Raw genomic sequence first — 21,114 nt, 5'->3', positions numbered from 1 at the left:
TAAAAAAATAATCAAGAGGAAAATTTTAATAAGATTGTATGATTAGAAGAACAAAGTTTAATTTATCTTTAGTCATACAAAAATAATGCCAAAATATTATCTACACATTGCTTGTAAAAGAAGTCATGGATTTATTTTTTTCTTACTTTTGAAATTTGGTCTGGACATACGTGTGTGTCTAAATATATATTTAAAAATAAATAAATAAATAAATTATCCCTTTCAGGATCATATTATATATTTAAGATAAGATGATTTGATGTATCTTGACATTGACATGTAATTACTTTTTTAAAATTATTTTAGTATTTTTGGGTTGAAATCTCTTATAGTTTCCTTATTCAATGGAGTTAATTTTTGCTAAATATCTTTTTTGCTTTTGATAAAGAAAATATTGGAAATATTCTTGTTGTAGCTTAAAGGCCACAATGGAGAAAAATAGAGGATTGTATTCCTTTAATATTTTTTTACACCAGTAAATGCTATTAAAAATCAGTAGTCCATTAATATTAGTTTTAGTCAGAAGCTTCTTATACTTAATCACTTTATCGATCTTACTTCGAATCTTCAAGCTGATAAATAAGACTGGTCTGCTTTCATGGAATTGAACAATTCAATATGGCTTTTCCATTCCATGCATTACGATTCATTCTCTGCTATTTCCTTCTACAAATCTCACACTTCTTTCATACGTTAAAAAAAATGGCTATACATAAATTATGCCGTGCTTGGGTTCAAAATCAGGGTTTATTTCCATTTTATTTAAACTTTCGTAAAAATTATTTTATGGTAAATTTAATATTAATATTAATGATATGATATTAAAAAAAAATTAATGTAATTGAGATGCTTGTTCAAAATCTTATATGGACTGATAAGTTGATTGCAGTGGATCAAATTTTTTAAGTTCTGTTTGTTTTTCTCATTAATGGTCTTAGTGCTTTCATTTTCAGTTTTTTTTAATGTAAAATATGTCGTTTATAAAACAAGTTTAATGTGTTGCAGTTGAAATTTAGAAAAAAATAATAATAATAAATGTGTTACCATGGTTTTATTTTTAAATTCGTGATTCTTTTTTTATATTTTTTCCTTTTAATACAAAAGCTGATTTTAACAACAAAACAAAGTTAATTATCTCAAAATCTTTTTTAGAAAATTTATCCAAATAAAACTAATTATAATTAATTAAAACATTAATAATGATGCATATATAATTAATTGTTCCAAAGATGCTAAAAATTGTCGAAGGTGCTCAATTTGTTTAGTTACTCTAATTTTAAAAAGTGTGTATCGTATGTCATTGCTGATTTATAAGGGAGCAAATAAAAATAAGATTCAAAATAACAAAATGGAAAATGATATATAGGTTAATACAAATTTTAATATAATATATACATTATTTTTCTATTAAATTTAGAATACCTCAGTATCATAACAAATAAATAATACATTAATAAAAAAAAGGTACATATATTACATTAAACTATTATAACAAAATTTGTGTAAAAATATATTTTTTCTAACAAAATTATTGAAAGTATCAATTCTCTTAACCTGGTGACATGTGAATGAAAGAAATTCGGAACCAAGTGAAAGGAAGTTTTCTCCTCATTTTTTCCTGTTTCTTTAACTAAAAGAACGATGTTTTAAAAAATGACTTGACCTAACTTATTCTTAAAATTTCATTCAGAAAGAAATATTTATTTAATTCTTCAAGGAATATTTTGACCATATTCTTAATTAACGTAATATATATTTTATTTCTTCAATTTTGAAACAAAAGAAGGGAGGAAAAGTTCCCTTTAACGAAGAGCATCAGTATTATTGTTGTATTATTCAAATTTTTATTTGAAAAGGAATAAATGATGTCTGAGCTCAGGTCAGTCAGTAACCACGACTAACATGAAACACGAATTCCTTTTGGCAACTCATTTTGATAAAAAAAATATCTTCATATCTACTTTCAGTAAAATAAATAAATAACTTTTTTCTTAAGCTAAAATTAATTTATATATATATCTTATTTTTCACTTTTTAATGTTTATAAATTAGTTTTAGTTCATAGAAAAAAATATTTGTTTCTTATTTTACTTTTTAAGAAAGTTTATATGGAACATTTGCCCACATACCCTTATTTTTTTATGGTATTGCTATTTATACTTTAGTTTTCATAATTTAGACAATGTACATGAATGATCTAGATAAGTAACTTCAAACCGTAGTTGAGAAAGCCTATATATAGTAAAACAAATAGCAATCTTTATGTGTCAAAGTGTTATTGATTAAATGAAAGGAAGAAAGGGAAGATATAAGATTGGTTTAAAGAATGTGAAATCTAACAAGTTGATAAAAATAATCTGTTGAAAATTAACAACAGTGAAATATATATGTAAGTATGAATCCGCGAAGGAATATACTTGATATACTAAATGGAGCTGGTGAATTGATTGTTGGTGCTGATTATAAGTTTGGATGGTCGTAATCAGAAAGTGGGCCATTATTTATATGGCCAAAAAAAGAATGATTTGACTATAGTACATGGGTAAGTTTATTAATTGAAATATGATATCGTATGGTTATAAATTTAAGACGTTAAAAAATAGTGTCTGCAACCAAGTGGTCCCATTACAGTGATAAGAACCTAACTTAGGTGACGTTAATTAACACATGGAATGTGATTTCTTATGTTATGGTTGGCATTGTGGAGTTACTGTGAGCGTAACATTGAAGCTAAGTGGCACGTTTTTAAGAGAATGATCTGGCATGGGGAGTATTCGAGCATATCAGCAACCTGGTCAGCATGGATACATGCTTACTCAGAAAATGTGATTTTTAATGAGACTCAGATCAGATCCATTGTTATGGACGCGGTGACCTAGAAACCCCCCTTAGACAATATATATATATATATATATATATATATATATATATATATATATATATATATATATATATATATGCTTCTGGAAGTAATCTAATACCTTCTCATTCTCAAAGACTAAAAGTCTTCATATGACCCTTTCTAATTCTTCTTTTTCTAATCTTCCTTTCACTGCCACCCTTTATCCTCTATGTATTCTTTCTGTCTTTTCTACTATATTTTCTATTCAAACAAACCTAGAACGTCCCAAGTTACAGTCGTTTTCCAACTTGGTTATATCCGACACGCGTTCAAAAGTTTTTCTCAGTATTCCAAGATTAGTTATAATTAACAAACTCTGTCATGTTTTTTAAGGTTTACAGATATTACGGAAAAACATGGTACAGAAAACAAAAATGAGTAACACTTCTTAAATACTCGTTGCGCATTTACTGTGGTATTCTATTTATTCCATGATACTTTGGTTTGAATATATTAATAAAAGATAATCATGAAAGATTTTTATGAATATGAATGTACATATAAGTAATTGTAAAATTGGCGTTTTCTGCTCCGACATTGGTATTTGATTATTGTTAGATGTTATTTTCGGTGTCGTTGGCCTATAAGGCTATGATAATTTGGTAACTCACAAGGGCCACTGGCCTAAGCAAGTGGGCGGCGGCCACTAGCCTAAGGTTGAAACCAAGGGCAGGAACAGCACTAAACATAAGAAGAGTATCTCCACTCAAATATCAGTTCAGTTTAAACCACTATAACATACAGGAAAATAATTCTTGTTTCAGGATAAGTTTGTTTTTAATTTACCATTATAAGACTGTTTTATTTATAATATAAAACTTTCGTTGCCATAGATAATATTGGATAAGAAGTAAATATGTATTAATAATTTTCCTAAAAAGCAATAGAAGGATGCACAGTTATTCTAAATTTATGCATTCAGATCATTAGCTAATAATAATTATTGGATAAAGATGACTGGGATCATATTTTATCTTGTTAAAACTTGAAATATATGTCCAAAATTGAAATTGTTTTTGAAGTGCATGTGTGGTGAAATTAACGTATGGTCGTGTGAACGATTCAAAAGTATGTTTATGGGTTAACAATATTGAAGTAGAAAAATATTTTGTAAATGTCTGTCCATTCATGGTTTAGGAATGTGCGACTAAAAATTCCTTTGGCACAGTACACGTAAGACATGACAGGGAAAGCATTGTAAATGGTAAGACAGACAGAGAGACAAGAAAAACACACTGGTGAAACAAAACAGGAGTTATCCGAATCTAACAACACACGTCAGATTGGCGCGGAATAAATGTCAACGCTCTCCATTTTCTCTCTCTCTCTCTCTCTAAGCCTTCCTTTCTCCATCAATTTGTAACGCCACCGATATTCATATATAATAATCCCTCGTGACCCATTTTCTGCCATATTCAGTTATTCACAATCCCAGACAGAGACCCAAACCAACCGGAACGAGAATGAAACTTGTTTGGTCCCCAGAGAAGGCATCCAAAGCATACATCGAGACAGTGAAATCAGTGAGCACGCATGCACTTTGTGTTTGCCACAACCTAATTTCGTCTTCTATCCCTCCCTAACCGTTTATTTATTGTGTGCAGTGCCGAATTTTCCAGGAATCGGGGGTGGCGGAGCTGGTGTCGGCGATGGCGGCGGGGTGGAACGCGCAGCTGATCGTGGAGACTTGGTCGGAGGGGGGAATGATAGCGACGAGCGTGGGGTTGGCCGTGGCCAAGAGTCACACGTGCGGGAGGCACGTGTGCGTGGTGCCGGATGAGAGGTCGAGATCGGAATACGCGGAGCGGATGGGAGAGGCGGGGATGTGGCCGGAGATCGTGGTGGGGGATGCGGAGGAGGTGATGGAGGGTTTGGCGGGGATAGACTTTATGGTGGTGGACTCCAGGCGCTCCAACTTCTCCAGGGTACTGAAGGTGGCTAAGCTGAGCAACAAAGGCGCAGTGCTGATATGCAAGAACGCGTGCCACACGAGCAATAGCTCTATTGCTTCTGCTGGTTTTCGATGGCGCGGTGTTCTGGAAGAAGGGTCGCGTCGTCTTGTACGTTCCGTGTTTCTTCCTGTGGGGAAGGGACTTGACATAGCACACGTGTCCGCCATTGGAAGTTCTGGTGCTACAAAGAAATGGATTAAACATGTTGACCAACTGTCAGGGGAGATGCACGTTATTAGACGATGAATTCGCCTCCCTCTGCTCATCTTCTTATTAGTTTTGCCTGCTCTTACCGTTAGGATACAAACTACCACAAAAAACCTTAGCATAGGTCTCTAGATACCTACTCTTCTCTTTTTCTGTGATAATATGAAAAGGGCCTGTTCCCAGTATTCAATTTTGCTTTTTCTTTTGTAAATATACTCACACATACATGCATACACCACCAAATTATGTGTTCTTTTATTTTATATTTCATTATGTAACACGTTACTTTCATATTTATTTGTAAATGCCCCCTATTTTAACCCAAGGTTTTTTTTTTTTTGCAAATTCTACTCTTAAAGAACAGATTTAGCCTGATTTTTTTCACTCTAATGTGGTCAAGGTCGTTGAGTTTTATTTCTCAAATTTTAAACAATAAGTAGATTTAATTTATCTTCTCTAATATATCAAGAAAGTATGAAAATATTATCTTCATCAAATTGTTTTGTAAAAAAAAAAACTTTATACTTTAAAATATTCAATATGATATCTTCAAATGGTTATCTCAATAATCTATAAATAATTTTTACCAGACTTATGTCAATTTCTCTCTATGAATAATGGGTCTTGTCAAAATGTTGTAGCAAAAAGTTTGTGGCTCAAATCATAAAGTTATAATGTTAAATCCCCAAAAGGCAAGTCTAAAAATTATTTATAAGTTTTATAATAAAATGATTATGTTAGGATATTTTGTAGAGATAATGGTCTTGCAAAATAAACCACTATGAAGAACTTACAACCAAGTTTGTTTCATAAAGGTGTTTGCTGACAATGATACATCTTTCAATGAGTTATAATTCACATGTTCTTAAATATCAGACTTACGTGGGGCGGTCCATAAATCTCATGTGAAATGTCAAGATTTTGTGATTGTCCAAATGTCCAATTGTGTGAAGAGGTATGAATTTGACAATATCCATGTTGATAAAATATCTACAATGACATAATCACATAATCTTAAGTATCAATGAAAAAACTATGAACAAAGTTTCTACTAGTAGACAGTTAAATAAGAGAGTTAGTATAGATATTTAATGAGTGTGAACTCTAGTTATACAAACTTGTTTTGGTTAGTAGTTAATCATGAATTTAAATTCAAAATCAGTTTTTCTTTGTTTATGTAACCATAAGACCGACTATACTTTCCAAGCAAAAAGCCTTTTGGCACATGGGCACAATAGTTTCATTTTATAAGAAAATTTTAACCTTTTTTTACTAAATAAATTTCAAAATTATTCTCCTAGAAACTGGCTTTGACAAGTTCAAAATTTTCGGAAGGGGAAGGATAACGCCCAATATATCTTTTGAATCATTTACGGCATACCCTCTGCATCCTCTATCTCTCTAATTATTTTTCCTCTGTTATTTACTTATTTTGTGCTTCATAATTTTTACTTTAACAATGTCTTTGGGCTATGGCAATGGAAGAGAGAATCCAACTTCCTGTCAGATCATGGCAATTGGGCCTAGCCCCTAAACGCATTTTAGCAACGACATTCCGAATCTTGTAGTTTATAGGACCGCTACGAGTTGTGGTTCAAAGCAACAAAAAAACAACGATATGATGTTTACCGTGTATTTGTTTTAGACCAATTGAGAACAATGCATCCAATCTTTAGCAAATTGCCTATGTAATACAAATGGCCCTGTTCTTCCAACCACTTCCATAAAATAAAGAATTCTGTCACGGAAATGTATCAAAACGAATCTTCGAAGGAACCAACCTTCCAGCTTACCTTTATGACATGTTCTCAAGAGAAGCACGTTTCCAAGGTTGACTTGCAATGTAAATAGATGACACTTGCCAAAGGCGAACAAAAATGACAAAAAGCTCACAGAAAACATTATGGATTCAACCAATATATGGTATTTCTATTTCAAAATAGTAACCGTCCAAATCCTAGCTACATCACAATGTTGGCTAACTACCAGTAAGCAGCTACAAACCATTTGTAAAGTCTTTCTAATTGTTCCGCGAATTCATGGTTATATTTCAACCATTAATCTAATGTGTGTATCCAGTATGATAGTGTAATAGGATTGTGATTCAGCAACCTGCAGCCCAGAGATTCAGAAATGGTACCAATTGAGGATATAGACATAATGAAATTCACAATATGATGTTTGACAAATGAATCTAAAGCATAAAATAGTGGAGAACATACTAAATTGATATAACAGTCTCAAGATTCTTGTCATGCTAGTCCCAGCTATTTTTACTCCTCCTAAATGCTTTCTTATCTGAAAGCACCTTCTTGCTTTTAAGGCGTTTCTGTTCGCCTATAGCAGCCCTTCAAAATTGCAAATTGATTAACAGCGGTCAGTTACATATTCTTCACCACCAAGTGATTCTAGTGTAATAGAAGACAAGCAAAATTGTACCCAAAATAAGAAATTGTATTGAACGGAAGAAATAGAAAACATAGAATGCGAAGTGCATTACATCTTGGCAATTTTCTTTTTTTGCTCTTCTGAGGGAGGTGGCGGGACATATGATGCTGCATCAATGATTTCCTATTTTTTGCCAGTAAATATTCAGAAAAGCACCATTGCTAAGTAAAACCCAGCTTTCAGGAACAAGAAAAGATGTGAATAGAATCAATCTGTGTTGTTTAAAAGGAGAGGGGGAGGGGGAGATTACATAACTTAAGTCTAACATCCAAATAAGCACATCATATCAAAGATGACGCTAACCAGGAGGGATCCAGCATAATAATACTTTTAAAGGGAGACACTTGCATTCATGTTCTCTCAAAATATTTTGCATACACTGCAATAAAACTAAGAAATTTCTCTTCCCATTTCCTGTTCCTCACTAGTCTTTATACTGGATGCAAATAATTATACCATGGACTAATGGTATACATGATTCGCAGTACAATTTGGTACGTGGGACGAGACTTTTCTAGATATGTGGAACAGAGGGGTAAACCCATTTGGTTTGCTATTTCATATGGAAGTGCAAGTCATTAAATTTAACTATACTAATACATACTAAAGTTAATAGATACTACAATTAACAACATATGAAGCAAGAAAGTTTTTGTGCTAGCACTAGGTACATTATTTGAACACTGACTTCAAGTGATGTTGTGCACTTTGTTTGCACAATGCATCAGTCATACTTTATTTTAAAAGAATCATCCAGTTATTATGTATCTCCTAGTGGCCAACTCCTTCGGATACAGATTGTAGAGCCTTCCCAAACACAGAAGCAGGAAGCCTCACATATGCAGAAGCAGAGTAAAGACACTGTCCTATGTTCCACAAGGCCTCAATACTGCGAGGCTATTCGCTACAATGGGTATTTTGGGTCACAAACAAGTGACCAATTGGAATGAAAGTTCCAAAATGTGGAAATGAAAATCAACAAACTCAACAATGAAGGCAAAAAAGCCAATAAGTAATAGGGAAGAACAGAAAGGAATTATAGTAAAATACACTTTGACAATAACACCTGATGCTTTGCCAAAACATTTTTTTAACAATTTCAATAAAAAAATTATATCTAAACTTTCCTATGTTACCTGAAGCTTTGCCAAAGCATCCTCAATGTTACCCCTGAGGAGAAAAACAAAAATGGTAGAATAAGAAAACCAATCTTGCAACATAAACGGAAAGAGGCAACCAACACATACTAGAAAAGGGAAGAAACAAACTTCTGCGTTCTAGTTTTGGTTGAAGAAATCACGAGCTCCCCATCCTTGTTAATACGGTTCTTCTCCTACCCAGAACCAACAAAACTAAAAATTATTCAAAAAGACAAGGTAGATGATCATTCAAACCAAGAGTAGAACAACAATATTTAAGGCTAAAAACAGGTGACCAGACAAGATACACAGTATGCAATTTGTACACTACTAGATGTACACATCAAATTTTAATACACAACATCTATGGCTTTTGTAAACAGATTACGAGAAAATGTTGCGGCAGAAAATACCGTTTGCAAAATCTTGTCCCTAACCCTGTCACTCAACCAATGTGCATTTTTAACGTTGAAGCGCATGTCCACCTTGGTGTTCACTGTCCAATCAATAATCAACTTAATGAGCCCCAATGTGGCACAAAGAGATATAATACAACGAAATAGGAACAAACAAAACATTCATGGAACACAACCTTTATTGACATTCTGACCACCGGGTCCTCCACTTCTAGCAAAGCTCACTGTAACATGATCTGAAACCAAAAAAAAAAAGACAAAAGCTATTAACTTTCTATCTCTTTGCTTATTTTTGTTTTAAATTGACAAATGGATAAGGAACCTATGGTGATTTTAGGAGGAGGGGTTTGGTCGGCGGAGAGAGCACGGTGTTCGGCTTGTTGAAGAAGTTGATTGACCTGCGACAGCCGAGCCGAAACTCTGTTGGCGCCATGGGAGTCTGAGGAAGCGCATCGAATTGCAGGGTTCAACGAGCGTCCTAATTGATGTGATAGTGAGAAGTGCGAAGGAGGATAAACCCCGCGAAGACGAAGTGATGTAAAGGGAAGTGTGGAAGAAGAGAGTTGCAACATCTCCTTCACCACCAATACCATTCTAGTAGTGCCTGTAGCCATAGATCAAACCACAACCTTAACCTTCCCCAGTTTTTGTCTTTCCCATATTGTGGTTGCTCTTGCTCTTCAATTTGCGTTATGCTACAGCTTTTTTTTTTTTTTCTTACCTTTTACATTTATTTATTGTAAGTGAAAAAGAGACTTATATGTCATTCATTTTACATTTATTAACTGTCTATGACTTTTAAAATTAGATAAAAAAATTCTTCATTATTTTTAAAATTAAAAGGATAATTTTTCATCATTTTTAAAGAAATTTCTTCATTATTTTAAAATTATAAATAATATTTTTAAAACTATAAGGAAAATTTTAATTTATATCTAAAATTAAAAGAAAATGATAATTTATTTTCAAAATTAGAATGAAAATTATTTATTATTTTTATAATTAGATAAAAAAATTCTTCATTATTTTTAAACCAATTCTAATTCTATTTTTTACATATAAAAAATCAAACATAAATATAATTATTATATTCCAATAATGTAACTAGAGTTAGTTTAAAAATAATGAAAGAAATATTTAATAAAAATGTAAATTTTAATAAAAATTAAATTTAATATGAATTTATAAAGGAATAGAATTGAGATTTAATTGAATAAAATTAATAAAAATTAATATAGGTTGAACAAAATTAATGAAAATTAAAAATGAATTGAATATAAGATATTAGTGACCGCTATAATTTGTAACATCCCAATCTCTCACACTAAATAATGCATAATTTATATACTGTAGCATTACATTTAGAATCTCACACTTGAAATTCATAGTTGATATATGTCTATACATATGTTTTAAACTCTGATTTCAACTATAAATTCATAAATAAAACTCAAATTCTTCTAATTTATTCTTCTATTTCTTTCTTTATCGGCACTAGATCAGACGACATTCCTTCATCTGCTCCCGTATAACGAATTATACGATCATGGCACATACACAAACACAAACAAGTAGGGTGAGCTATGCAACAAATCATTTATAAGACACGCATAATTACTTCGATACAAACATCATATAATAATTGTGTCAGACACCCTCATACCATCGTACCACAATTCCTATTGGACACTCGTCCCACAATACCCAATAGACACTCATCCGGATGATACGTTGATGAGCGGTCACGGGAGGTTATGTACTTGTAATGACTTCTACTTCTTCTTACAAATACACTTCCAAAATACTTCATACCATTCACAAGGTTAGTCCCCTCACTATGTCCAAAACCGGCACATATCCAGGACCTCCTGCTCCTCTCACCACATAATTCATCATTCTCTACTTGAGACTGGATGATTATTAGAGTATTGGGATAACCTCCAACTACAGGACCCTCAACATCAACATATACATAAATACCATAACATTACTGAATCTCTCCACGAGACTCATACCATACTCATATTCCTTAACTCACATTATACCCTTACAAAATCTCCCCATAATACTCATATCATGTTCAGATGCATAAATTCAATTGCAATATAATAAAATGCAATCATCACAATTATAATTCATAATTCCATATCTACCACAATAACATGAATTCATCAGACATTTTCATTCCAACCAGATATATTGCACAATAATTTAACAGTACAAAATCTGTTCAATAGAATTTAAGTTAAAAATTTGTCGAGTAGACTTCGAGGAAAGAGAGGTGCGTCACAATGGACAACTTAAGTACCAAGTCTTTCCTTAGCCAAAGTGTTCCTCAACTAGTTTTTAACAAATTTCTTATTTACTGATTCAAAACAACAGCATATAATATTTACACCGAATTTCAACATAGATAGATATACAGTAAGCATTAACAGTATTCAGACAGAATTTCAAGATATGAATAGTAATAAAACAATACTAAATCATAATATAAAAGCATAGAAATACTAAATCATAATATAAAAACATAGAAAGGTTAGCTCCCCTACCTCTATTCCAGACTCCTCTTGCTCTGAATTTATTTCCCTGAAACCCTTCAAAACATCTACTCTTCTTGCAACTAAAAATTTCTCCCTAACTCTTTCTTCTCTATTTCTCAAGCTCTCACTTGATTCCTCTTCTCTTGGTGCAGAATACCCTTCCCTCCCATGGCTATTTATAGGTAAAAAAAATCTACTATTAATTAATTTTTTAATATTATTTATTATTTTAATATTATTTAAAAATAATATTTTAATCATCCACTTGATCAAATCTGATCCTAATTCCTCCCATGCTAAGGAATTCTTATCCTAATTCCTTCCATGCTAAGGAATTCTTTTTTTTTTCACTATTCACTATTCACTATTTACTTTTTACTATTCAATTTTCTTAAAAATCCTAAATAAGTTATCAAAAATTTGAACCTCTCCTTCTAGAGTTACTATAATTTTATATCCAAAATTTACATTTTTCTATCCATTAAAATTATTATTACTAATAATGCTAAAATTTACTATTATAAATATTTTTCATGGGTCTTACATCATTCACAAATTGTTAACACAAATTTCAATCTTTAAGACCAAACTACATTACTAATCAACCAAAGATATATTTACTCAGGTTCAATCATTAATATTATATCACATAAACAATATCATACATATAACATTATTAGCTTCTCTTACCGCATAAAAAAAACACCTACTTAATTCTCCTCACAAAATTATAGTTCTCATAATATACTTAAATTATGCAAATAAAATCGTGATTAGAAATCTAAACGCATTCCTGTGACCATAAATAATCAGATATTCATTTTGAGCTATTTTGAGTCACGTGCATTAGACAACACATGCAACTAAAAACAGTGATAAACTTAAAAAAAAAAATGAACTTACTTTTTTCTTAATTCCAATTTATTGGATTTGTAAAGTTCTAAACAATGATTACTCTTAAATTTTAAAATCTTCAAATAGATCAAGAATGAGACAATGAGTATAGAAGATAAATAATAGTTTTAAAAAAAGTACTTAGAAAGATAGTAATTTTATAAAATGAAAATTAATTATCATAAATTCTATTTATAATTTGATATTTTATTAATAAAATAATTGAATGTTATCATTAAAATTTCTATTACTTCTAAACTATTTTCTATATATTTACATATCTGAATAAATTCATATTTTTAGCTTTTACTTAGTCATGTTTTAAATCGTTTTTTAAGAATTTGTTTAATCTTGCTCTTAAGAAAATTGTTTCTTATATATTAAACTTTTGTTAGGTCGACGAAATTGGATGTGTTATGTAAAATCTCTCCAATAATAGATTCTTTTTAAGCGTTAAACAATTTATTCGATATATTCTAATTTTAAGTTTCAGATATTTCACTAAGATGCATCTATTGGAGATATATTGTTTTATTTAGATTAAGGAATGAAAATAATGGAGTAAAGAAAGGAAAGAAAAGAAAAAAAAATGGTAATAATTTATATATGTTAATGTTCATAACTTTATAAAATAATTTAATGTAGAAATATAAATTATAATTAAAATAAAGAAAATTCATTGTAAAATATTAAGAAAAAAATTATATTTTACAACAACAAATTATTTCACGGAATACTAAAAGTTAAATTATTCCTAGTGAATGTTTGTTTAATTTATAATTTATCTTCTTTTTTTTTACACTTTCCTTACTCACCAATTTATCCAAATGACATTCATTGGTGCATTTCCTTCCTCTTCAATTATACTTGATACAAAAGGGTTAGGACTGTTTAAAGTAATATAATACGGTGATATCCGTTCAAAGCCAACAAATATTTCATAATTGTTTCTTCTCAATCAAAATGGTCTAATATATTTCTTAACTTATTTATTTAAAAAGGCAAGACTTTAAACTATTTGAAAAAGCAAAACGGAAAACTAATATGTTTGATTAATTAAATAACAACATTTCAACATTATTGTTGTTATTCTTACAAAAATTATCATCATTATTATTACTATTATTGTTATTCCAGTTTAATAAATTAAAAGATCTAAATATGAAATAACTAAATGTAGAAGTAGTAAACTATGTTAATTCATCAATATTTAACAATATAGTGTGAATCAAAGTGATCAACTATTTTGATTTCATTAAGTTGAATTACGTTGACTAAATGATTAATCATCTAGTTCAACCAATTAATTATTTGTATCTTGTACACCAACTTTAATATTTTTTTTAGTATGAAAAATATTTGTATAACATCAAAACACATTAAATTAATATCTTGAGAAAAATCTATACTATTTAATAGTAGAGATAGTTACAAATGTGTATTGATTGACATGTATTTAGAGAAATCATATTCGAAACACAATTTATTTAAAGTTTTGTTATAGTCAATACGGGTAACGAGAAGTACTTTTTCCCTATTAGATTTTTCTTTTTATAAAGTTAGATTTTTCTAACTCATACATGATTATTTCTAACTCATATATAACTTGAAGAAATAATCTTAAAAATGAAAGAGATAATCACCAAAACATCATAATCCATAGTTCAATACCTTCATGCTCATAATTCATCGATTATTTTTAAGTTGCATTTTATTAGAACATAACAAATCAATTATAAAAGTTTGGTAAGAAAAATAAATAAAACATATTACTTACATAGTACATGTTCACATTGTTAAGTTCATGCTTCTGACTTTTCATAATACAAATGTACAAACTATTTGAATGATGCAAAATTTTTATTTTTTTAAGGATCAAATGATAGTTAACATAGTAATTAATTTTTTCAAATGGTAGAAACATAATAATTTATTAGTCGTAATGATAACATACATTTCATTAATACAAAACAATGATAAACTTTGTTTTGGGAAAAAAATCATTAGAGGAATATGAAAGTTGGAACTTAGTGTTGTTTCAAATAAAGTTTTTTTTTTAAGATCGTAAGTATGAGAATAGATTCATAAAAAAATTTAAAAAATATATGAAGAAATAAAAGTGTTGTTCGATTTCAGTCAAATGAAACACCAAACTTTGGAAAATTTGGGTGAGCAGCTTGAAAGCATGCCTTAAACCAATGTATTATAAAATAGATGTTAACGTAAGACATAGACCAATTGAAGATAACATAAAGCTCACAAATTAAAGCAACAAAATATAAAATTAAATATCCTTAAACATAATGAACACAATGTTCAATTTTTCAAAAACTATTTTTAACTTTTCTTTATCTTGCTTGGAGTTATATTCATATGGATCTTCATTTAGAGTTTATTTCGAGAAGAGGTGAGCAGATTTCCAACTTAATCATGTGTAATATCATAGATTTTTATTATGGAAACAAGTTAGCCATTATCATATTTTAAGTTCTTTTGCCAATAATATCATTATTTTTTGTCAACCTTAATAACTAAACATTTGTTACTGATTTGTAATATTATACTTCCTTTAGGTATAGGTGTGTTCCTCTAATGGGTTTAGACTATTTTAAAATTTGTACTATAAATAATATAAAAAAAAAACAACTTATCTAAAATTGTAGCAGAATTTACATAAAATTGTCCAACCAGGTTGAATATCAATATCTTATCACCTTTCCATATTCAATCAGTTCATGATGTATATCTTTTCCTCACCTAAGAACAATTACATGATACACTCATTAATTGAACTTATTATTTCTAATATAGAAGTCAATATTATTCTATCGTTTAAATACTCCAAATTGTCCAAGTAATCTACCGATTCGGAATGATAAATTTTGCAATATCTTCGTATGGATTTCTATTTTGACGAATAAACTTTTAGGAATTTCAACATTATTTTCTAATGAAACTCAAAAAGCTAGAGACTAAATCTATTACATTTATATTATGTAACGAGAATAAATCAATTGAATTTTCTAATGAATTCTATCTTTTTTTTTTATGTTTAATGTGATCATTTATCTTCAGAAATTCGATCTAATATTTTATGTTTGTAAAATATGTTAAGTTAATTAGTTTATCATTTTAATTTGTTTAAAATTAAATTCATGTATAATATATATAAACCTTAGCATTATAGAAAAATATCAAAATAAACTTCCTTCAAACATTTAATAAAACAATATTTAAAAAGAACACAAATAATATTTCTTTTCTTAGATTATTTTCACATATGTCATTGACGTAAGAATTATTTTTAATTTTTATTTTACCGCAATTAACAAAATATTAAAAATTCATAAGAATTTAAAAAGACGAGTCTCAAAGTTATGCATGTAAAAATGGTACTCCACCATATTAGCGCTTTTAATTAACATTTGTAATTCTATCGTGTTAGCTTCACATTAATTAACATGATATTATTTTTTAACAACCAGGTAATCTATATGATAGACAAATTTATTTATTTTTTTACTTTTTTAAGAATCTTAAATCATACAATTTTAAGAAATTAAAATTTTAATATTTTATGTACATACATGTATTGGCCTAATAGTAATTTCATTGGTCTAAAAAAGTTACAAAACTACATTGGAAGACTCATCATCTATCTAACAAGAATGATCCAATTGAATAATTTTCATTTTTAATTAGTAGATTGATTTGTATAATCCTACCCAATCGCAGTTCTCCAAAATCACATAACAAGAATTAATTAAAGTAGAATTAGTCGATTCTGGACATGTAGTAAGAAAACATCAGGCACACGTTCTTGGCACGAAAACATCTCACGCAAACCAGAAAACATAAAAAAAGTAAACAACTCATGCATGGCGATAGAGGACGCTATTAATTTGATGTATTAAGGGCATAATGTCGGTCTTAAACCCCTATCATCACCATAACAATTGCAATAGACAAACCATCCTATTGAATATTGGGAAAGGGAAGAAGAAACATATTAACAGTAACAGTAGTAAGGTGATATACCTGTAGGGAAAGGGAAGAAGAAACGCATAAGAGTAACAGTACTAACTAACATGAGGACGCTGTGTACATCGCTAATTGATTCTAAGTATTTTAGCAACATTAAAGCCTTAATTTCGGCCACGCCCTACTCCTGGACGGTTGTATGGACTGCCACCGTTTGAATGTGCCCTTGCTCTCCTGTATTCGCCAGAAGAACCAACTTCATTTGATTCAGATATTCCTGTCACCTGATGGCTATGCTCCGATGACGGAAGTGCCCAACCTCCCCGCCTCGCCTGCTCAGCCTGTCCATTACTACCGCTAGCTTCTGAAACACCCAAGAGCACAAATTTAAAAGGACAAACAACAATTCAACCGTAGCTCCTTTTAAAGTGAAAAATATACTTTCAACATACTGGAAGTTTGCAAATGTAATACATAACCAAAAGTATATGAACATAAAGAAGAATACCCGAAACGTACTGGAAGAATTATTTCATAGTGTGAGCGAATGTGGGAGTTGAAGGAATAATGAAAGGAAGATATCAGAAAAAGAGCTCGAGAATGGAAATACAAACATAGTGGTGCTACGAAAGTGCCCGTGAATAAGCTGGTCTAGTAGTTTTTTTTTAAGGAAAACCTAGCAGCTTTGAAAAATAGTAAAAATGCATTTCATTCATTAAAACTGATTTCTGTGGAAAAAAAAAACAATAATGATGCCCATCATTTTTGTACCGAGCTTGATAGATGCAAAAACAATATAGTGGGATAGCTCGTCATAGGATGACCACTATTCTGAATTATTTACGCATAGTAAGTAACTAAATAAATACGCACCTGTTTTCTTCAAAGAGAAAAGAGAATAACAATTAACAAAAGAGAACACTAGAAACCAAAAGAACAGGGGTAAAATGCAGGTGTCAGAAGTGGGGGGTCGCACTCAGGACGCAGAGCATTTCACGAAGACATTGCTCCAAAAAATAAAAAAACTTGTGCACTGTTAAAACTCAAAACTTAAGGTTTAAGAGCATTTAAAAAGTTTAGGAATACTTCACTGGTGCAAGCCAAATTGCACACAAGTGCGTAACAGGCGCTTACAGCCATGACACTAAACCGTGTGCTATTATACTGTGCAAACAGCAGCCCTAGCCACTCTACCACCATAGCACACTATTGATAATACAGTAAATTACTTTATTTTGTTCAATTCTAGTTATTCAAGTACATTAATAGTTATAATCCAATGAGTAAATTACAAAATTTAGCAGATATTTGTTAAAAGAATATAGTTAAGGAAACTATGGAAACATATATGTAAACATATAACAGTAAATATCATAATAAATATATAACTGTAAATATCCTATTGTAAATGGTAGAGATATCTTCCAGTAAATAGAGATAATTACTCACCAATACTCCCAGTCCATCCAGGCATATAGTTTTGACCCTTCTTTTTCCATTCTTCTTCAAAGCCAGTAAGTTCCTCTACAATATCACAACTCAAAAACCTTTCAGGAATGCAGACATTCAAGAATATGAAAGTGTGAAAGTAATCTCATATATCCCAAATAGTGGTTCAAAACCATCATATCTCGATAGTGAATAGCAGGATGATCACAACTACCAAATTTCTATACATAACAAATAATTTCCATCACAAGTATATAAATGCTACAAAAATAGCCATAATTAATTGCATATTAACAGCTAAAGTCATAATTCTAGCCAAACACAGGAGTCAAAAACAAGAAGGGTCATGCAAGTAAAATAAAAGGAAAAAAAAAGTACAGAGACAAAGGTCAATGTAAGGTTTACCTATCTGAACTGAACACAACAGTGAAAAAAGGAGAAAACAAAACATAGACATATAACATATCATACGCACAAATGTGAAAAACAAAACATAAGTCCCTTTTTAAGGTGAACAGAACCCCAAGATGTTATCAGAGTAAAGACCACAGAAAGAGTCCCAAAGAATGTGGGTTAGCTGGAAACTCAGAAGAGAGCTACGGGACAGATGGTTGCATTAAATAGTCACTGCTATATAAAGTTGCAACAAACCAGCCTTCCATCAAAGGGGCCATTGCTGCAACCGTAGGCAACAATACAATAGCAGCACTATAACGAACCATTGACTACTATGGTCATATGATATCACACCATACTTTCACGAATATCATATACATGACCTACCTTCATTTATATTGTGCAAAGTCTGCATAGTATCCACCCTACCATCAGAATGCAGTTTCTTGGAGAGGGAATGACCCTACAAAACATCACATATAAGTAAAACCACATGATTAAGAGACCTGTTATAAGTTAAAGAATTAAAAGTTAACAGCAAAAAGTTATTCCAAAACCAAAACAAATGAATCTACCATAGCAACCAAAGAGATGCATGAGTATACCTTGCCATGAATGCCTCTAGAAATTAAGTGAGAAGCTTCTCTTTTTGAACTATCAGCCTCCTTGCTCTCTTCAAAGGTCACCTAACACAGAAAAAATGGCATCAGAAAAACAACATTCTGCAAATCTTTCACTATAGCTTTTAATCAACAATTCAAATGCTTACTCCATCACTCCCACTCCTTCTTGTCCTTGAGGAGGTATAATACGTTCCATTTGCACCACCATAGCTAACTGTTGAGCTCTGGAAGTAGAAGCTTTGAGATTGAGGCTGAGGCCCAGTTGTAATGACTCTATTGTACTCATTTCCAGAGTACAAATGTCTGCTCTTCTTCCCTGCAACATGAATTATAATAATCAGAGTAAGCAAATCCAAGCTGACCCTTGTTAGAGATAGAGCAAAATCCCCTACTGCTGAAGGAGAAGACATGCATTACCTTCAGTTTCATCATCTGGATGTTCAACTGAAGGTTCATCATTTGACCTACTATGCTTTCTTGGATTTTCTTTCCTCTCTTCTGTTGTGTCCTCGTTTTCATCATCAGAGTCCAATTCCTGAATGATTGGTCCCCTTTGTCTACTAGGCTCTGGAGCTTGATGGTCAAGGAACCCAGACGGATGCACCCGCGGGAATTGATGTTGAATAAACCCGGATGGTTGCATCCCTGGAACTTGATGCTGAAGAAACCCAGATGGATGCATACCCGGTGGAAAAGGAAATCCAGTAGAACTACCAAAGGAACTAGATTCAAACAGCCCTCCAAAAGGCTGGGTGAAGAAAGGATCGTCAAACGGGTCCCTACCCCCAAAAAAGCTTGACATTAAACTCCTGGGAGGTCCAAAGGAACCAAACCCTCCAAACCCACCAAAAGGGTCACCAAAATTGGAGAAAGGATCCCTGCCACCTCCGCGTCCTTGCATTCTGTCTATGTGCAGTATTCACTGAAAATACAGGTTGCAACCAGGGTAATTAAAACGCAATAAACCATTCAAATATTAATCAAGGATTTAATACAAGCTATTTCAGAAAAATCTTTTCATTATAAATCACCCTTATGAAGTATAATTAATGATTATATATTGTTATTAAATTCTTGCTGCAAATGAACCTATAAGAGAATATAACAATATTAATCATTGTTTTCAAATGTAAACACATGCTTTAAACCCTAGCAACTTCCTGATAATCCCTAGAAAGGCCCAGAAAAAGAAGGCCAAAAGGCTTATTTGCATATATCGAATTTCAATTACAGAACCAATGAACGAAAAATCATGTTAACTAGTTGATTTAAACAGGAAGAAAGATGAAACAAATCCAACATTAACTAGGAATGAAAAACTCTGAAGCATAAGGCGAAACCAGATTAACATAAATAAAATTCAAAATCCGTAAAATGAAAAGGGGAGATTTGACAGGGAGGTGTACCAGAAAGACAATGGGCGAGTAGAGATGGCGAAATCGAAAAAGAGTGGTGAAAGACCAACCCAATTACTTGAAACCTAGAACTGCTTTCCCAATTTATGCAGGATGATTCGTAATTCTTTCATGAAAACAGAACTTTCTAGCATAATTGATATATATCTCATATACCAGATATCATCGTCAGCATCCATTGAGCGCGAACATACGTGGGCCTGTTTCTCATAACCGGGCCCAACAACCTTTTCACCACCTCAGTAAATTTCAGTACTTCAATTTTATTTTTATAGATTTATAGTGTAGAAATATATCCATTCAATTTAAATATTCTTACGTTATTAAGATTTTTAATATCATTTTATTCTTATTATTCTATACAAATATTATCACTATGTTGAACAAAAAATATTATATATATATTTTTCTACTAAATTTATATTTAAACAATGTACAGTCTTGCATCATCTTTTTCACAATTTTTTCTTTCATTTCTATAAATGTATTATTGAGTTTGTATAAATGTAGCTTTTTAACTTTTTTATTTCTGATATATTAAGTAACTTTATTATTATTATAAATTATAAGTGTTATTTTTTAACACAAAAAAATATTGTTTAATATGACATAACAATTAAAAAATCACAAGATCTATTCAATGCATTTTTCAAAATATAAAATAGTTTAAGAATATTCAACATATGGTAATAAGAGAAAAACAACAAGGAAAACATAAATATTGTATTCAAATAGGTTTTTCAAAATCT

The 21,114-nt window shown here is 30.9% G+C and overlaps 3 protein-coding genes across 3 annotated transcripts; 1 reads left to right on the top strand and 2 right to left on the bottom strand.

Moving 5' to 3' along the window:
• The first annotated feature begins 4,011 nt into the window (after positions 1 to 4,011).
• LOC124828937 (uncharacterized) lies at positions 4,012 to 5,360 on the top strand. The gene is made up of 2 exons (XM_047302336.2): positions 4,012 to 4,425; positions 4,507 to 5,360. The coding sequence occupies exons 1-2, from the start codon at positions 4,366 to 4,368 to the stop codon at positions 5,098 to 5,100; spliced, it is 654 nt and encodes a 217-aa protein (XP_047158292.1). The 5' UTR covers positions 4,012 to 4,365; the 3' UTR covers positions 5,101 to 5,360.
• Positions 5,361 to 6,950: 1,590 nt separating this feature from the next.
• LOC124828939 (Class I peptide chain release factor) lies at positions 6,951 to 9,765 on the bottom strand. The gene is made up of 8 exons (XM_047302337.2): positions 9,387 to 9,765; positions 9,241 to 9,300; positions 9,062 to 9,144; positions 8,778 to 8,842; positions 8,646 to 8,679; positions 7,562 to 7,632; positions 7,284 to 7,409; positions 6,951 to 7,173 (listed from the first exon to the last, which is right to left on the bottom strand). Exons 1-7 carry the CDS (start codon positions 9,676 to 9,678, stop codon positions 7,319 to 7,321), a joined length of 696 nt encoding a protein of 231 aa, XP_047158293.1. The 5' UTR covers positions 9,679 to 9,765; the 3' UTR covers positions 6,951 to 7,173; positions 7,284 to 7,318.
• A 6,572-nt stretch (positions 9,766 to 16,337) lies between these two features.
• LOC124828941 (glycine-rich protein) lies at positions 16,338 to 20,515 on the bottom strand. Its single transcript, XM_047302340.2, has 7 exons — positions 20,357 to 20,515; positions 19,368 to 19,872; positions 19,097 to 19,266; positions 18,933 to 19,013; positions 18,715 to 18,790; positions 17,932 to 18,006; positions 16,338 to 16,846 (listed from the first exon to the last, which is right to left on the bottom strand). The coding sequence occupies exons 2-7, from the start codon at positions 19,849 to 19,851 to the stop codon at positions 16,647 to 16,649; spliced, it is 1,086 nt and encodes a 361-aa protein (XP_047158296.1). The 5' UTR covers positions 19,852 to 19,872; positions 20,357 to 20,515; the 3' UTR covers positions 16,338 to 16,646.
• Between the last annotated feature and the right edge of the window lie 599 nt (positions 20,516 to 21,114).

This window comes from Vigna umbellata, chromosome 1 (genome assembly GCF_029865625.1).
Source record: "Vigna umbellata cultivar VRB3 chromosome 1, Vumbellata_1.0, whole genome shotgun sequence".
NCBI lineage: Eukaryota > Viridiplantae > Streptophyta > Magnoliopsida > Fabales > Fabaceae > Vigna > Vigna umbellata.
The sequence above is the reverse complement of the archived record's forward strand: the minus strand, read 5'-3'. Positions and strand labels throughout refer to the sequence as shown.